The 19,485-nt window shown below is 45.0% G+C and overlaps 1 protein-coding gene across 1 annotated transcript; it reads right to left on the reverse strand.

The window, feature by feature from the left end:
• Window positions 1–5,217: 5,217 nt before the first annotated feature.
• On the reverse strand, window positions 5,218–16,891 carry COIL (coilin). Its single transcript, XM_033138741.1, has 7 exons — window positions 16,620–16,891; window positions 12,954–14,124; window positions 11,822–11,908; window positions 10,039–10,086; window positions 8,007–8,076; window positions 7,329–7,417; window positions 5,218–5,425 (listed from the first exon to the last, which is right to left on the reverse strand). The coding sequence occupies exons 1-7, from the start codon at window positions 16,874–16,876 to the stop codon at window positions 5,336–5,338; spliced, it is 1,812 nt and encodes a 603-aa protein (XP_032994632.1). The 5' UTR covers window positions 16,877–16,891; the 3' UTR covers window positions 5,218–5,335.
• Window positions 16,892–19,485: the final 2,594 nt, after the last annotated feature.

Here is a 19,485-nt window from a genome sequence, read left to right on the forward strand (position 1 = left end):
GGTTTGCTCGGAAGACCCGTCGAATGGGCCAGGGGGGTTGCCAACTTGAATAAAATATTGGGGGGGGGGCAAGTAAACCCCGCCGCGCATAATCGAGCGCACAATCGATCACATGACACGGTGCACACATCCACGCCCACACCATTTGACTGGCAATACCAATTAACTTTGTGGGTGCCACGGACCCCTCAAATATTTTATTGGGGGGTGGCGAAGGGACCTCAGCCCCTTAGGAGTTGGCTCCTATAAACGAGGCTTTATTCCCAGGGAAGGGTCCGTCAGGATGGCGACCGAGTGCCGCGTCTCCCAAAAATGTCCATGCTGGACAGATGGAGGTTGCTGAAGGTGTGTGTGCATTTCTTGTCGCTTGGTTGCTTGCTGTCCTAACAGGACGACACACGTGTGAACGGGGCCCGACCATTGGATAGAGTTTATATGCATTACTCCGCCATCCATCAATGCCAAGTGATCAACGTAAGGAAAATCAAGCGATAGACATGAACCAGTTCTTGGCACAGGAGGAATGTGTATCATGTTTGTATAAAGGTGCACATCATTGTTCATATCTTGCTGGTGACTAATCGCTCCCTCTAACAGCAAGCTCAGGTGAGGAGTGTTGGCAGGATGGGAACCAAGACAGGAGCACAAGAGAATGCCATGGGGACGGGCCTTGAGGTTTGCTGATTTATTTATTTTTAAGTAGGAATTAATCTTCTCCCACCAGCCCAGTGAAGACAGCCTGCTTACTGCAGTTTAGGAGGCAGTCGAGTTGGAGGAAAAGACAATCAATCAATTGGCCGCCTTGCACCCTTTGCAGTTTATAATACTCGGGAGTAGGGTTTCCAGCTGCTGTTGAAGTGCAGACTGTTTGAGGACCAGGACATTTGCAGGGAAACCAAAATGCTTGTTTACAAAGCTATTGTACTACCAACCTTACTGTATGCTTGTGAAACGTGGACATACTTGTAAATGCCAACTCCAACTCCTCCTAAGATTCCATCAACGGTGTCTCCAAAAGATTTTACACATCACTTGGGGGGGACAGGCGAATTAGAAGAAGCAAAGATCACCAGTGTCGAAGCAATGATTCTTCAACATCAACTTCATTGAACTGGTCATGTTGTGCAGATGTTTGATTATCGTCTTCCAAAGCAACTACACTATTCTTAACTTAAGAATAGAAAGCGTAATGCTTTTGGTCAACAAAAGAGGCTTAAAGACTCTCTCAGGGCAAATCTTAAAAAATGTAGTATAAACACCGACAACTGGGAAACACAGTGCCCCAATTGGAGAACAGCCTTGACCAAAGGTGTCATGGACTTTGAAGACGCTCAAACTCAGGACGCAAGGGAGAAACGTGCTAAGAGGAAGGCACGCTTGGCAAACCTTCACCGTGATCAACTCCCGCCCGGAAACCTATGTCTCCACTGTGGAAGGACGTGTGGATCCAGAATTGGCTTCCACAGTCACTTACGGACTCACTGTTAAGACTGTGTTCATGGAAGACAATCTTACTTGGCCGCAAGTGATCGCCAAGGAAGAAAAGGACTACAATTCTCACCATCTAGCAGGACCAGTGGTCAGGAATGATGGGACTTAATAGTCCAAAAACACCTGGAGACCCAAATATGGGAGACTGTACTGTGGAGGATATGGCTGGTTTCTTGCCCTTAATTGGGAGCCCTCTTGCTAGGGCATGTGGGGAACCGTAGGCTCTCCAGATGCTGCAGGACTAAAACTCCTGCTGGCCCCAGCAAACATGGTCAGTAGCCAGGGATGATGGGAGATGTAGTTCAGCAACAATTGGGTGGGGCTAAGGTTCCCTGTCCCCTATACTAGGAAGTGAGGCTACACAACATTTTGTTCCAAATCCCACTTGTTGGAATTGGATACCTTATGAGTAAGACACCTGCCGAAATGGACAGGTGGACATTCATGCCTAAAATAAATGCTGATGTCCATGAGTTTCGCCGCTCCTTTGCAACCTACGCATGTGCGGAGAAAACAATGTATGAGACGTTTGTTTAATTGGGAGTGGTGGAGAGAAGCATGTGAGGGATCCTACTCCCTCCCCTGTAGATACTTCCCCAACCGTGACTCTCCCTAAGTTTCACTGACAACTAGGATGAATCCTTCAGTGTTTATATGGGAGTTGTCTCTGGGGTACCTCAGTGCTTTACGTTTGAAAACCTCTTGCCACCTATGGGATCTCCCTTCCAGGGTTCCCACCTACTGCAGTTTGCCTTCACTTTAGGCAACTACCGTGTTTCTCCTAAAATAAGACACCGTCTTATATATATTTTTTTGCTCAAAAAAACACAGTATGGCTTATTTTCAGGGGATGTCTTATTTTAACCGTGTCACATCGGTACGCTGCATAGCCACGCCTCCCCAGGCTGTTTTAATGGGAGGTACCACGTCACTATGGCTTATTTTCGGGGTATGGCTTATTTTTGGGGAACGGCTTATATTTCGCAAATGCATAGAAATCCTGCTATGGCCTATTTTATGGCTATGTCTTATTTTAGGAGAAACAGGGTACGTGGCACACTGGGATTCACTGTCCAGCCCTCTGTATGACAGGAGAATAAGCAAACAGTTTCCTCTTCCACAGGAAAGCTTTGTTCTCTCCTCTTAGTCACACCTCTTAAGGTACTGATACGCTGCCACAGTCAGCGAACGTTTAAGCACTTTTAACTTTATTAGGTAACTTGAAAACATGGATGTCTCGGGTCATTACTTATACAAATCTTCTTCTCATGTAATTCAGCTTAGTTATAATATTTCCTGCATCCCTTTAGCAATGGTAATGACCTTTCCTCCCATTCCCCAAAGCCTAACCTCGCAGTTTCTCTTTCTAAACCTCCACACCCAACTGCCAAACCCCCAACTGCCTTTCAAGGTTGTTCCCCCTCCTTTTAGAATGCCAACTAGCTCCGCCTCCCAGGGAACACCTACCTAACACGGGAGTGATAGGTTAACCCATGATGAACCAGGCATTATTCCGCCACAAAGCACACTCCCCACAAGCTTAGAGGCATTTTCTAATATTACGATCTGTCCGAGTGTTTGAACAACGGTGAACCCTAGCCCCGAGGTAGGGTTTGCCACGCACACACTTTCATGACTCAGCACACCGCAGCAGGTTTCGTGATGCTGCGCCAGCTTGTGCTGTTTGCTGGCAAGTTCGGCTTGTGCTCTTGGGAAGTTCAGCTGGACGTGATCCATGACATTGCAAACAATGAGCAGTAAGAACGTGGGAAGCTGTATCGCTTACATAATTTTTGCAGTGTGCTAAATGCATAACCAAAGCGAGTCAAGTGCTCGGTATGCAGTCACATCCACAATGCCTCCCCTCCCTCACACCTGTGTAAGGTACACCTATGTGAAAAGCACATTTCTGAATTTTGTTCGGTGAGGCTGTTTGCTGCATGTAAAATGTAAAAAGGTAAAGGAACCCTGGATGGTGAAGTCCAGTCAAAGGTGACTATGGGGTTGCGGTGCTCATCTCACTTTCAGGCCAAGGGAGCCGGTGTTTGTCCACAGACACTTTCTGGGTCATGTGCCAGCATGACTAAACCGCTTCTGGTGCAATGGAAGCCAGAGTGCATGGAAACGCTGTTCATCTTCCCACCACAGCGGTACCTATTTATCTACTTGCAATGGTGTGCTTTCGAACTGCTAGGTTGGCAGGAGCTGGGACAGAGCAACAGGAGCTCACTCTGTTGTGGGGATTCGAACTGCCGACCTGATCGGCAAGCCCAAGAGATTTAGACTGCAGTGCCTCCTGCGTCCTTTACTGCATGTACAGATTAGCTTGCTAAAAGCCAACCTTTCCCTCTGTGAATGAGGAAGCCCTTGCAGACCATTTGTGAGCTTTTACACCCATCTTGGGCAGCTAGGTTGCAGGAAGTATGTTTTGCATGCTTTCACAATGCAATTTATTACCTAATCTTACAGTTGTCGTTTCCTCACCCCCCTTTTATAATATATCTTTATTGTTTTAAAATAAATACATTTATATAAAGAAAAAGAAATAAACGAACAAGCATACAAACAATAAAACAAGCAATATCAAAAACAGCAAAGTTAATATAACAAACGTCATTTATATACCCAACAGTGCAAATAATTATAAAACTTGTGAAGAGATAAATTAAAAATGACTTCTAATTAGTCTCACTGTACTTTATTTATTACCTTATACCGCACAGTTAGATATTTCTTATTTAGTTTCTTTATAGATCCCTAAGAATTTATATTTATACAAGGGTCAGTCTAGTTCTGCCAAGAGGTTTCCTTTTATACCATAGTTTTTTAAGTATTCTTTAAAAATTCTCCATTCCTTATAGAATGTTTGTTTTGTTTGGCCTCTTATCCTTCCTGTCGCCTTTGCTAGCTGCAGGTATTCTACCATTAGGATTTGCCATTCTGCCATGTTAGGTATTGTTGTATTTTTCCAATTTCTTGCTACTAAAATTCTGGCTGCCGTTATCCCATACATGAACAATGTTCTTTTCGATTTCCCTATTTCTTTTGGCAATATGCTTAATAGAAATATTTCTGGCCTTTTTTAAATGTAAATTTAAATAATTTTTTTTAAGTTCTTCATATATATTCTTCCAAAATACACAGATGTCTGTACAACTCCACCACATATGCAAGTAAGACCCAATTTGTGTGTTACATCTCCAGCATATAGATGATCTATTTTTATACATTTTAGCAAGTTTTTCTGGGGTTTGGTGCCATCTGTACATCATTTTCATTATGTTTTCCCTGAGATTATAACAGGCTGTAAATTTTATGTCTTCCCGCCATAGTTTTTCCCATTGTTCCATGTAAATATTATAACCCAGGTCTTGTGCCCATCTCACCATTACCGCTTCCACTTGTTCTTCCTTTACCTCCCATTCTAATAGAAGATCATATACCTGTGAGATATAATCTACCTTTACTTTGTATCAATTCTTTTTCAAGTTTTGATGTTTCTTTTGCAAGACCTGCTTTCCTCACCCTTTTATCTGACCCATGGGAGAGACTCCCAATGAAATGTTGACCTCCCTATTCTTTTCTTTAATGGAGGGGGCAGGGAGCAGATCAAGTTGCTCCACTGAAAACAGACCCCATAGCCCTATGAAAACACAAGCAAGCTCTTAATGTAAACATCTCAGAACAAGCACCTCAACCATGGCACAAACTTTTCTTAAACCTCATTTCAGTTTTTGAAATCCTTTATTTTTTTAGAAAAAAAACACAGCAATATGCATACACTATCTTCAGAAACAGAAGGACAGCATTTCACAGACTATTTACAGATAAGTAAGTTCACAGCCTAGGGATTTCCATTTCCAGTGCCTGATTCGTTATTCGGAGGGTCAACTATTAGTCTGGGCTCAATCAACGCATCCCAACTTTCAGTTATCTAAAGGGGGGGGGGGAGGAAATGCATGTAAGACTCAACATGAACAGATCAGATACATGCCATTTCACCAGCATTAATCCTTTTAAATAAATTTAATGTGATTAAACTATTTTTGTATAATAAAATCAATTTTAACACACACTTGCCCAAGAGACAAATTACTGAACAAGACCTATGTCTGATAGTGTAAGGTCCTTGGATGGTTGCTCATGAGAAACCAGGCAAAACTCCAGCCGTTTCTTTAGTAGTTTTATTGTGCATACTATGTACAGTGCAGAGCTAAAAATCCATGTCTGTATCAACCGTCTGCAGAATCCGGGAGTGGCCCCTTCCGGTTCTGACGCCAACATAAGAGTTTCGGTATACGAAATCTCCGCCTCCCCTCTTTTCGTTTCACCCCTCTGCGTACTTGGGGCAACGGAAATAGCGTGTCTCCCTCCTTGCCCGCTGAGCGAGAGGAGTGCAGGGTCTCTCCAACATCCCCAGAGCCTCGGCTCTCCAGCTCCCGAGCTGCCTGCCCCTCCCCACTGGAGACCTCGCTGCTCCCTCCGCTGGACGAGGAGGTGCTGCTGGTCAGGTGGGGCTGAGGCTCTCTGTAGCATCCCGAGAGCCCTTCCACCACCCTGCGCTGAGCCGGGGACAGTTCCCTGACAGATAGCTTCGAGGCTGAATCTGTTTCTCTCCCTGGCTGCATTCAGGCATCATGACATCATGATAAACATGGCAGGAATGAGTTTAAGCAAGCCTGAAGCATCCTCCCACTTCCCATGGCGTGTGACCATCAGATCATCAGAAGCCTTCACTTCTTATTTCAGTCAACCTGTGGTTAATCTCTATGACTTAATGAAACAAGCCAGCTTCGTGTACCTTGGTTTGAAGTTGCCTTGTTTCAAGCAAACAATAATTGGGGGGGGGCAGATTGTCAGGGCTAAGTGACACATAAAGCTGCAGTTAATTAAAAGCAGAAGCAAAAGCTTCCAATCTCATCCCTGTTGCCACGTTGGATGAGGAGTGTGTTAAACCCAAAGGTCACCTAGGCTTCTTCCCTATCGCAATAATGGCAAAATGATTGCATGCTCAACGTTAAAACAGCAGGCAAAGTGCCAGCACTTCAGTATACTTGCCTTGATGAAGCAGTATTTCATTTGTACACGACATTTGAAACAATGCGGACTTCTATAAATACTAAAAATAGGGAACTAGAGAAAGAATTTGCATTGGGGCCAATTATTTTCTTGGTGTGGTATTTAGTGTCTTAATCAGCAATAGAACCAGTGAAACCAATGCACTGGTTTCATTTGGTCCGCTTTGAGTATGAGGCTTGCATTCAACACAGCACAAATACAACTGTTCCGAAAGTGCGAGGATTTCTCCTTGTGCAACATCATGTTTTCCCTTCTCCTCCCCTAAATATGTTGCAAGGGTTCCCCCAACCTTCCAGAGCAGATTTGGAGAGGGCACAGGAAAGTCTCCTTGCAAAGTAATCTTTGCACTAACAGGACTAGCTAGTCGAACACTGCCCCAAATTATTTGGATATTGCCCTTTGAACACACTATAAGGACAATACACTTCCAATGTAGATGAAAAACCCTCCAGCACAAAGAATTCCAGCAGGGCTCAACAGAGCTCTGTTCCCTCATGTCTCCTCCAAACACACCTTGGCACATACAAATGCAGTATTACAGGCAGTTGGGGGACAGTCTGGGACACCTCTCCTCTCTCCTCTAGCCTGTCCTATACGGCAAGTAACTTGCAGTGCAAAGGGTTGAGAATCCTCCACGCACAGAGACACTGCAATTGAGTAGAGAATGGAATGTGCCCTACGAACATGGTAAGAGATAAAAGGTCATCGGAAGAGTTTTAAAGGAGGCTACTGAAAAGTAATTTCAGGAAATTACATACCTTCCTATCATGAGATACAGCATATTCTATTCTTTCGGCTCCATCTGCAGACTGGTAAACCAGATCAAACTTCCCTGGCTCTTTTGAAACTTGAAGAAGAAACAAAAACCACAACAAACACAATTAGAACATTCGCACAAAGGTTTGGAGGTACTCAGAATGTGAATGGAAGTTGCAAGGGTGGTTATATAATTGTGGCTGCAATCCTATAACCACTTTCCTGGGAGTTAAGTCCCGTTTAACACAGTGGGACTTATTTCTGATGCATTAACAATCGCACTGTAACGTGCAGTTAAAGCAGAATGATGTACAATGAGTAAAGGAAAGTCAACTTTAAAAGAGAAGTTGTTGCCTTTCATATGAGAAAATATACTGGGTTGTAGCCAATGTTAGTTGTGAAAGCAGAACCACTGAAATGAATGAACATGACTAACTCGGGTCATAGAATCATAGAATTGTAGAGTTGGAAGGGACCCCAAGGATCATCTAGTCCAACCCCCCCGGCAATGCAGGAATATGCACCTGTCTCATACGGGGATCGAACCTCCAACCTTGGCGTTATCAGCACCACACGCTAACCAACTGAGCTACCATTAATTTCAGTGGGTTTACTCCAAGCAGAACTTGCTTGAATACAACCCATATTCACATTCAACTCTGCAGTTGCGTATCTCTTACCTGACGAGAAAGAAAGAATCTCAAGTTCTAGCTGTTTGTTAGCAGGATTCCAACTGACAATTTTTCCTTCCTGGAAAAGAAAAGAAAAATAAAGGAGGAAAAACGGTGTTTATTCCAGGTCAAGAGTAAATGGACAAATGTCATCTGTCCCAAGTTTAAATCCTGTACAAATTGCAATAGATCGGCATAAGTCATTAGAATGCCATTATATACACAAGTCAGTTCTGAATGTTCCGTCACACTCAAGGGTGGCCCAGGAACAGAACTCATGGATGGGGCTAAAGATAAGAGCAGGCTTGATCCTCAGTAGCAGGCTCAGCAGAGATACAGCAGCATTAGCCCATGCCTGATGTGCCTTTCTCTTTCACATATACAGTGAATTAGTACCATTTGTTCCTACGGGGGAAAATAACCTTAAAAGCACTTAAAAGACACTGCTGTAGCAAGGGCAAAGACAGATTTTTCTCCTTTAATCTTGGGTGGTTTAACCTTCATAGGCAGGGATCCCCACAAAGGAATGCAGTATGTGCATGTGTGAATTAACAAGTTCACACTCAAGCCTTGAATCGGAAGCCAGGATAAGCACAGAAGCAGCTTCAAATTCTTATGGAAGAAACTGCTCCCTGTCAAGAAAATGGGGTCATTCTAGAGCATGCCCCACCCCAACAGGTGCAGAGTAAGGGAATACCCACCTGCACAGGCTTCTTGCTATACACCAGGGTTTCTCAAACCTGGGTCTCCAGCTGTTTTTGGACTACAACTCCCATCACCCCGAGTTAGCAAGACCAGTGGCCAAGGGATGATGGAAACTGTAATCTAAAAACAGCTGGAGACCTAAGTTTGGGAAACCCTGGTATGCACTATGAGACTGCATGGTACAATGGTTATAGAGTGTTGGCCTATGACCTGGGAAACCAGGGCTTGAATCCCCACTAAGCCATGGAGCTCCCTGGGTGACCTTGGGACAGTCACCGTCTTCCAGACTATCCTACGTCACAAGGTTGCTGTGAGGATAAAATGGGGAGGCGAGAACCATGTGCAATGTTGAGCTCCATGGAGGAACAGGTGATATATAAATGAAACAAATAATCTGGATTCTTTCCATCTCGTGTTACTGGCCGAGGGAGCCGGCGTGCAGCTTCCGGGTCATGTGGCCAGCATGACAAGCCGCTTCTGGCGAACCAGAGCAGCGCATGGAAACGCCGTTTACCTTCCTGCCGGAGCGGTACCTATTTATCTACTTGCACTTTGACGTGCTTCCGAACTGCTAGGTTGGCAGGAGCAGGGACCGAGCAACGGGAGCTCACCCTGTCGCAGGGATTCGAACCGCCAACCTTCTGATCAGCAAGCCCTAGACTCTGTGGTTTAACCCAAAGCGCCACCTGGGTCCCTCAGGCCACCTGGGTTCCTCAGCCTACATACTGGTAAATTCTTAATAAATGTATACAGTTGTACCTTGGAAGTCGAACGGAATCCATTCTGCAAGTCCATTCGACTTCCAAAACTTTTGGAAACCAAAGCGCGGCTTCTGATTGGCTGCAGGAAGCTCCTGCAGCCAATCAGAAGCCCTGCCAGACGTACGGCTTCCCAAAATAGTTCGCAAACCGGAACACTCACTTCCAGGTTAGCGGCGTTCGGGAGCCAAAATGTTCGAGAACTAAGCTGTTCCAAAACCAAGGTAAAACTGTACAGACACAGTTTGTGGAATGTTCATTTATTTTATTAAGCCACACAAAACAGAACCTCAATCCAGGAGATGAAGGCTCCCCCACTGGCAATAAATTAGCAGAGCACATTTCTCTCTTCCCCCCACAAGCTATGTAGTGGATTTTCTTGGGATTGTTCCCTTCCGCTCTATGATTCTAAGAGCTTGGTGAAATCCAAATTTGAACTACGCAACCTTCTGATGTGTCTTGTGTTCCTAACCATTATTAGAATAAGCAATGAGAAATGGCAATATTAAAAGGCCAAGATGCAATCTAGCTTGATTTTTTAAAATCAAAACACAATGAACAGTAGTCAGTCTCAATACCTTATAATCAGATACTTCAGGAGTGTAATTTTCAGTTAGCTCCAAAAGCTGTTAAAAGAAAATCAAACAGTAAACATGAGACAAGCTGCTAATTCCAAGAGATGACATCATCCAAATAAGGCTGCAATCTGAACTCCATTTACCTGGGAATAAGACCCAATGATATAGATGTCAGAATAATAGGAACTCTGGTCCATATTTGCAAGTAATCAAGTCCCAGGTTCAATCCCTAGCATTTCAAAGTTGCAAGGCTGGAGAAGCTTCTTCCTCAAGTCTAGAACTGTGGGCAATAACCAGAGCAAACAATAGCGGGCTGGGCGGACATGTAGCGTGACTCCACGTAAGACAGCTCTGATTGGTTTCAACTTAGGATGTGCCTGTTCATGGATGAAGATGATGTCTCCACCTGACTCTCCTTCTCTAGTAACATCTCTGATAGAGTTGCTGCCCTACCGGTCCTTACAGGAACCAACCAATTGATGCATCTATTGAGTGGCCGCCGAGACACATAACACCGGTCCTGAAAGACCTACATTGGCTCCCAGAACGTCTCTGAGCACAATTCAAAGTGTTGGTGCTGACCTTTAAATCCCTAAACAGCCTTGGCCCAGTATACCTGAAGGAGCGTCTCCACCCCCATCGCTCAGCCCGGACACTGAGGTCCAGCTCCGAGGGCCTTCTGGCGGTTCCCTCCCTGCGAGATGTGAGGTTACAGGGAACCAAGCAGAAGGCCTTCTCAGTAGTGGCGCCTGTGGAACACCCTCTCATCAGATGTCAAGGAAATAAACTACCGTATTTTCCGGCGTATAAGACGACCCCCAACTTTTCCAGTTAAAATATAGTTTGAGATATACTCGACCGCAGATTCTCCACCCGGAGTATAAGACGACCCCCGACTGTTGATAAGATTTTCCTGGATTAAAAAGTAGCCTTATACGCCCGAATATATGTATCTGACTTTTAGAAGACATCTGAAGACAGCCCTGTTTAGGGAAGTTTTTAATGTTTGATGTTTTATCGCTTTTTCATTATTATTATTAATAATAATAATAATAATAATAATATTCTGTTGTGAGCAGCTCAGAATGGCTGAGGAAACCCAGCCAGATGGGCAGGGTAGAAATAGTATTATTATTATTATTATTATTATTATTATTATTATTATTATTATTATTATTATTATTATCATCATTATCCGATTGAGTCTGAAGGAGAAATTATGTTGAAAGCACCAACTTCCTCAACAATGGTGGCTACTCTCCATTTAATAACTGTTAGAGAGATGAAGTTTCATTTCCTTTTAGCCAGTCGCTATCTTCCTAGTGTTTGTATTTCCAGTTTAAACACACATTTTTTTATTAAAGTAATTTACCTGAGTTTTTGTGCAATCTTCTCGGACTTCTGTTTGCAGTCTTTATTATGTTCTGCACTCCTTTTTTCCAACAAGCTTGACAGAGTGCAAGAAACAATTTAATCCACCCAAGTATATAAGTAAATAGGCGAGAATATGGTCTTTCAAGTATCACAGCCACCTAAAATATATGCTTGACAGGTTAAAGGCTTCATGCCAGAACTAAGTTAACACTACAAGTGTGTATTTTTTAGTCTATCTCACCCAACAGAATATGCTAACACACTCGCCATAAGAAGTCTGACTCCAGCCCTCAAATTCCTGTCAATGTTACTAGTGTCTTCCCTCCATACAGCTGCAAGATGACCAAAGAGCAGGATAAAAATTATTTAAGCAAGAAGCGAGGAACTAAAGTGTTTTGAGATTTCATACCTTAAAGGCAATTTTCTCTCCTACTTGTGGAGGAGCAGCTAACAGAGGCAATATGCTGTAGTCCTTCTTTGGAGCTTCTGGTGGATTCTGTGAAACAATGATTAAATACATTATCATCCACAATCAAACCCTGTAAAGAGCATTAATGTGATATAGAGGGCAAAAGAAAGCAGAAAAAATTTGCAGGAAAAACCAGAGGCAAAGAGAGAACTTCCACATGCAGATGCACTCTACCTCTGGGTTCCTGATACTGGGAATAACCAGGGATGGAAAGCCACCACCTTCATGTCCTGCTCGTCAAGTTTCAGAGGTTATCTATATTTCCTCTGCAGGAGACAAAATGTGAAACCCAGTGCTGCTGTTCCAATTGCTGAAATTCTTCTGAGGCTGTGGAAGTGTCTGCTAACATCTGAAAAATGTTTTCTTTCTCTATAACCTTCAGGTCTTAAGATCAGCAGGGGGGAAGCCACTGCCCTCAGAAGTTTTGGGGGGAGATCTGGGAGAAGGCACTATCTGTGGCAGCCCCTAAGTTGTGGAATTCCCTTCCCACGGATGTGCATTTTACCGTCACTTTATGATTTTCATACACCTCTTCATCTTGGTTTTTGACACCCAAGGTACACATTTAGGTCCACTCTATTCTTCTGATTTCAAATTGCTTTACCAGGGACCTTATGGTGAATGGTAAATAATAATAATAATAATAATAATAATAATAATAATAATAATAATAATAATTATTATTATTATTATTATTATTATTATTTTATTTCCCTTTTTTCAATTCCCCCTTCCCCCAGCACTTCCTCCCATGCTGTCCTGAAAAGCACCTCAACTCCCTGGAACAGATTTCCAGGGGAATGCAGTAGAAAATCAGCGAAAAACCATATCCCTTTCTCTTAAGCTAAACCCTTTCTGCAAGCAGAATGGCAGCACTGGATTTCTTAACCCACACTGCTCAATTTGTGGGCTATTATTTTGTATGTAATTTAGGCTGTAGGCAGGATCACCACAATCACACTAACAGTAACAAGCTTGTTTCTTTTAATTTTGTGAGTTATCAAACAGTGTTCCATCGAGAAGTATATCACATGTCATGGAGACAAAAGCAGGCAGTCGCCAGCAGACTCACCTGTATAATAACTGAAGAGTTTGTTGCTACTTCGTGCAACTGTTGCTGCTTTTGCTGCTCACCGTTGTAATTGTGGAAGAAGTTAGCATTCTCTCCCCTTCCTCTTCCCCGGCCCCTGATCATCCCACGACATCCACGAACCCTAGGCCCTCTCCAAAAGGGGTTTTCTCCTCTGCCACGACCCCTTCTGCTGTCGCTGGGACTTATTTCTGGTCCACAAGTGACAGCTGGCAGCTGTTTGCCGCCATTCCCTCCCAACGTCTGAACGACTGCAGGATTTGTCTTGGGTTTCTTAGCAGTACAGGCCTCCGAGTCTGAGCTATCAGATTCTGAAGAGGAGCTTTTGGGTTTGCTTCTTGAAGCCGAGCCTCCCGCAGTTCCTTGGCTATTGTACGGCTGCTTACTTTTCAAGTTGTTGCTCTTCTGCTCCTCCTGCTCTCCTGAAGTAGAATCTGAATCTGAACTTGAGGACGGACTCTTGGCTTTTTTACTACATGCTGCCTTAGGAGGATTGCTGCCTCTCTGTTTAGTGGCAACTTTACCAGCAGATTTCACAGAAGAAGCCAGTTGTGGTTTGTTTACGGGCTGCGATGCCACCTTAGTTTGATTTGAGTGTTTTCGTTTTGCATCTGCTATATTGTGGTCACTCTCGCTCGATGAAGTGGAAGAGTCGCTTGAGGTTTCACATTTCTTTGTGCCGGACTGTGCCACTGGGGTTTTCGCTGCACTTTTTTGGCTGGGGCTCAAAGAAAAAGTCTTGTTGGTCTTTTGTGAAATGTTATTTATTTCTATGGCTTTTTCTTTTCTCCTTTTCTTTTTATCTCTCACTGCCCCCTGCTCTTTTTCCCGGTCAACCTTTTTTTTAAGCTTCTTGGAATGGCAAGTGCTATCATCGCTCCCACTGTCTGCGGTAGAGGATCTTCCGATCGCGTTTTTCCTTTTCTTAAGGGCCTTCGGGTCCTGAATGTTTGCTGCGCTCTCTTCCTGACAAGAAAGACGCTCACAGTTCCATTTGCCCTTCTTTCTTTTTCTGTGACCTTCATCTTCGCTGTCAGAATCTTTCACTTCCAACTTCTGCCGGTGTCGTTTCCTTCGTTTTTTTGATTGGTTACCAAAACCGTTGGCAATTTTATCATTGTCGTCTTCCCCGATAACCTCCTCCAATTTGACTCTGTCGGGATATCATGCAAGAGAAAGTTCTGTCATGATCATGGCATCATGTATACATTTACAGGTAGGTAGCCGTGTTGGTCTGTCATAGTCAAAACAAAATAAAAAATAAAATCCTTCCAGTAGCACCTTAGAGGCCAACTAAGTTTGTTCTTGGTATGAGCTTTCGTGTGCATGCACACTTCTTCAGATACACATGAAAACTCATACCAAGAATAAACTTAGTTGGTCTCTAAGGTGCTACTGGAAGGAATTTTGTTTCTTTTTTCTTTTGTTTTCATTTATACATTGTTACTCTAAAAACATCCATTCGCGCCAAACTTTAATCCTACACTTGGCCATGAAATCTTAGGGATTTCAGTAGAACAACCTGTTTGCAGTGCGTGTTTCACACTGGAAACATTTTCCGTGAAAGTAAATAGCATTAGGGTGAGCAACCATAACCCTGCATCATGCTACAGAGGTGGGGATGGTTTCCAAAAGCACATCTCTACATAGATGGTGCTATTACACCCAACAACAGCATGCCAGCAACATTCCTACAAGCAGTAGCCTCAAGACATGGCAGAATGGGGCTGGGGCAGCCATGGCTGCACTGGAAACCCAAACCAGTCATGGACACACCTAGGGGTTGGGGGAGCAAAAACCAAGTCTCTTCACTCTGGCTTGGAGTGGTTAGGAGCCTGCCTGTCCACACACTCCCCAGGTGACTCCACTGCTTGATACATCTTGCCAAGGGCACAAGGGACGGGGTCGCCAATACAGCTCCTTGCCGAGGGCACAAGGGAGCCTAGGTCTCTCTGCTGTACCAGCCTGCAGCTGACACAGTTGCCTATGTTCTATCTCAAGCAACATGAACATCAAGGGTTTCAATACCCCTGCTACCCTGCGAGGCGTTTAGGATTGCTCCACCTGTCCTGTATAATACAGGATTGCCCTGTATTTCAATGTAAAATGCTATGTTCAGTATTGATCGTTTTGTCCTATATTTCAGGCTTTCTCTCTGTGTGTGAAGCTGGGGGTCCTCTCCAAATGCATGGCATGTGAAAGGTCATGTGTGTTATGCTCTGGGCCTCCAAGCACAGACAGATTTACAGATTCACATGTATGAGTGTGCACACGTACACATGCGTGACAAATTCCAGAGGGGGCCATCCTGTTAGGTTGCAACAAACTGTAATCACACAGAAAGGCAGAGTTGGAAGGGGCCCCCGAGGGTCATCGAGTCCATCCATCTCTGCAATGTAGGAATCTTCCCCCCCCCCAATGTGAGGATGGAATCCACAACCCTGAGATTAAGAAGTCTCTCAAGCTCTACCCTTATGAACACACCCAGACCCTCCTTCGTGTGCCTCCTCCTTGAGAGGTCCAGAGGGTGGGAACACGAGAACGGAGACTTCTCTGCAGTGGCTCCCCATCTGTGGAATGCTCTCCCCAGGGAAGTTCACCTGGCGCCTTCATTATACACCTTTAGACGGCAGGCAAAAATGTTCCTTTTTAACCAGGCCTTTGGTCAATCTGTTTGACATCCATTTAAAATGTGGCTCTTTTCTGGGGTTTTTAAAAATTGGGCTGCCCTTTTTATTCTGATGATATATGTTGTGATCTTTTCTGTGAACTGCCCTGAGACCTCCGGGGATTGGGTGGTATAGAAACTCAATAAACAATAATAACAACTTTTAGCTAGCAACAGTATGCATAGTGCAGGCATGGCCAAACTTGTTTGTGGACTACAATTCCCATCATCCCTGACCACTGGTCCTGTTAGCTAGGGATGATGGGAGTTGTAGTCCCAAAACCTCTGGAGGGCCAAGTTTGGCCCTACATGGCATAGTGTGTATGTGTAAAAGATATCTGTAACAGCCAAGTACAGTGGTACCTCAGGTTGCGAACGGGATCCGTTCCAGAGCTCTGTTCGCAACATGAGCAGAACGCAACATGAAGCGTTGCGTCTGCACATGTGCGCAGCGCGATTTGGCGCTTCTGTGCATATGCGAATCGCCGAACCCAGAAATAACCCGCATGACTGTATAGCCTGCAGTTCATACCTTGGAATGTATTTTGCCACTATTGTTCCTTTTTAACCAGGCCTTTGGTCAATCTGTTTGACATCTTATACTCTTTTAAAATGTGTCTCTTTTCGGGATGGGGGGGGGGGTTGTTGTTACTGGGTTGCTGTTTTTATTCTGATTATATATGTTATGACCTTTTCTGTGAACTACCATGAGACCTCCGGGTATAGAGCGGTATATAAACTCAATCATAAAATAAAACAAATTAATAATAATAATACCTGCTGAGCTCCAGATTGGGGGGGGGGAGTCCTCCCACCCCCCAATTGTCCCATCCTGTATTTTGCCAGAACAAAGGGGCGGGGAACCCCATAAACATAAGCCAAAGTGAGGCGGGGGTGCGCGCGAGGACGACTCTCACTTCCACCCCGGCCCCCCACCTCTTTCTCCTCCCCCCCCCCCCGAGCCCCACTCTCAGCCCCACCGGAGAGAGTCGTTGTCCCGCACGATCCTCGCGCTCTCGGTGGGCGGCAGCAGCGCCCCGTCGAGGAAGAGGCTGAGCTTGGCGCGGCGGCTGAAGCCGAACTTGTCCCGGACGAGGCTGCTCAGGTCGGTGACGAGGCGCACCTGGCGGGGCTCCAGGAGCAGCCAGCACAACCCGCAGGCCGGCGTCCCCGGGGGAGGGTAGTCGAAGAGCAGCCGGAGGCGCACGGGGGCCTCGTCGCCGGTGGCCGCCGCCATCTTGGTAAGGGCGGGAGAGGAAGGTCGGGGAAAGGGAGATGGGAGGGGCCTCGGCTACGGCGCCCCGCGAGGGACGAAAAGGGAGAAAGCTATTGCCGGAGCACGCCGTTCTTTTTCTGATTCTACATTATGCTTTATTGCTTTTAAAATTTGCGAGCGGGATGCGTATTATTAATTGAATAAATAATAAGAATCACAATATGTCACATATATGTGTGTGTGTGTGTGTTGGAGAAAGAGGTGGACCTTTAAAAAAAAAATTAAGATTTCCCCCAGCACTTTTATGTTTCCAAGGAAAATTTCCGCATTTTCTAAGTGCATTAACAAACAAACAAACAAAAGGAGGACTCGATATCGTTACCAAAATCGGGAAGGGGCGGGAGACGTGCGAGGTGGATCATGACAACGTAAAACCCGGCGACCGTGCAATCGACACTGTGCTGCTTTTGCCACTATATACCCACTTCGAACTTGCAGCCTCTCGAAATCCTTGAAAGATTCCATCGACGTTTTTTCCGAAAAAAACGGCATATCATTTCGGAAGGCAGGGGAATTAATGTCAGTGTACTGGAAGAATAATAATAAAATTGTTGTTGTAATTATTATTATTATTATTATTTGTATACCCCGCCCATCAGGCTGGGTTTCCCCAGCCACTCTGGGCAGCTCTCAACAAAATGTTAAAAACACAATAAAACATCAAACATTAAAAACTTCCCTAAACAGGGCTGCCATCAGGTGTCTTCTAAAAGTCAGATAGTTGTTTATTTCCTTGACACCTGGTGTCAATTTGAGCATACTTGCGCTCTGTGGGCAACATTTGGGAATAGAAAGGCCTGGGCAGGCCGGGTCGTCCTCTTATATACCTGCTGGGATTGACAAGTCATGTGACCCTCACCCTCACCTGAATCTCATAGTTATAATTTAACTCTTGGGGAAAATAATTACCATCACACATCATGTGCCTGGAAGTTGCCAAACCAATTAACCAACCAGAAGGATTACTGTTAATAGCAATGGCAATGTCTTTGGTTGTCAGCTGACCCGGGGAGGGGGAGGAAACCCTGGTTAATTCCTGCATGTTTAACAACCCTGTTGCAAACAGAAATTAACAGGTTAAGCATAGCCTTTTTTCCTAATGTCAACCCACATCCAGCTGCTGTTAAAGGCACAGAGGCAGGTTAAAATGTGCAAACCCTAAGAATTAATGGATTTAAACTGAGGGCTTCTCATAATGTTAATGCTGGCCTGTCAAGGCCAGCATCTACGCAAGGAACGTGCTGGCCCACCATATCACAAAAGCATGTAAAGAAAAATGTGAACATAAGACACAGCTAGAACCTTGTACACAGTATCTGCAGCATGTTTAGAAAACAGGAGTTTATGGCATGTAGAAAACGAGCAAACAGAACTCCATAATCGTAGGCAGAGATATGAGCCTTCTTTTATCAAACAACACTTAAAAAAGAAAAAGAAAATAAGTGGCACATTTGAATTTTCTGGGCTCATCCCCTGCCGCCACCCCCCACTTCAATGCCTTTTTTAAAGTAGTCTTGACACCAGTAGATTGATCATTGCAGTGGGGAGTGCACAGACCTACAGCTCTCCAGATGTTGGGTTTCAACTTCCTGCTTTCTAGACTTAGGTTGGCATAAGTGCATGTCTCAGGAAACAACCTCCAGGGGTGAAGTCAAACCACTAGGGGAATCACAGTGCCCAAAGGGACCTCTCTCCAGGGCGCAGGCTTGGACAGTGCGTATGGAGGTCCTGGGCTGCCTAGACCACCCTCTCGGCCGGCCTCGCTGATGTGGTCCGAAGGAAAGCAGAGCACAAGTGATAGACGGGAAATTCAACACTAGTGTCTGACAATAATCAAGATCCAGCATTGTGTCTGCTGGTGCCACACCTTTTCCTTCACTCTCTTTGAGGTCACTTTGCCCTGCTTCACAGTCCTGTGATTGTGCAGCTTTGCTATGTTTGTGTTTGTTGCCATGTCCCTTTGGCCCAGGCTGTTCCCTAGATAAAGCATGCACAAACTTGGAGATGCCCCCATTTCAGGGGCCTTTGTCTGGGAGAAATGATCATAGAATCCTAGAACTGTAAAGGTAAAGGTAAAGGTAAAGGACCCCTGGACAGTTACATCCAGTCAAAGGCGACTATGGGGTTGCGGCGCTCATCTCGCTTTCAGGCCGAGGGAGCCAGTGTTTGTCCACAGACAGCTTTCCAGGTCATGTGGGCAGCATGACTAAACCACTTCTGGTGCATCAGAAAACCGTGACAGAAACCAGAGTGCATGGAAACACCGTTTACCTTCCTGACCCAGCAGTATCTATTTATCTACTTGCACTGGCATGCTTTCGAACTGGTAGGCTGGCAGAAACTGGGACAGAACAACAGGAGGTCACTCCGTTGCGCGGATTCGAACCACTGACCTCCTGATTGGCAAGCCCAAGAGGCTCAGTGGTTTTGACCACAGTGCCACCCGTGTCCCTTTTTCCTAGAACTATAGATAGACTTGGACCACAAGGGTCATCCAGTCCAACCTCCTTTTGCCCAACCCCAACTGGGCCGCATTCCAGCCGCAAGAAACTGTTTGTGCTGCCGGGGTG

Source organism: Lacerta agilis, chromosome 2, assembly GCF_009819535.1.
Source record: "Lacerta agilis isolate rLacAgi1 chromosome 2, rLacAgi1.pri, whole genome shotgun sequence".
Lineage (NCBI taxonomy): Eukaryota > Metazoa > Chordata > Lepidosauria > Squamata > Lacertidae > Lacerta > Lacerta agilis.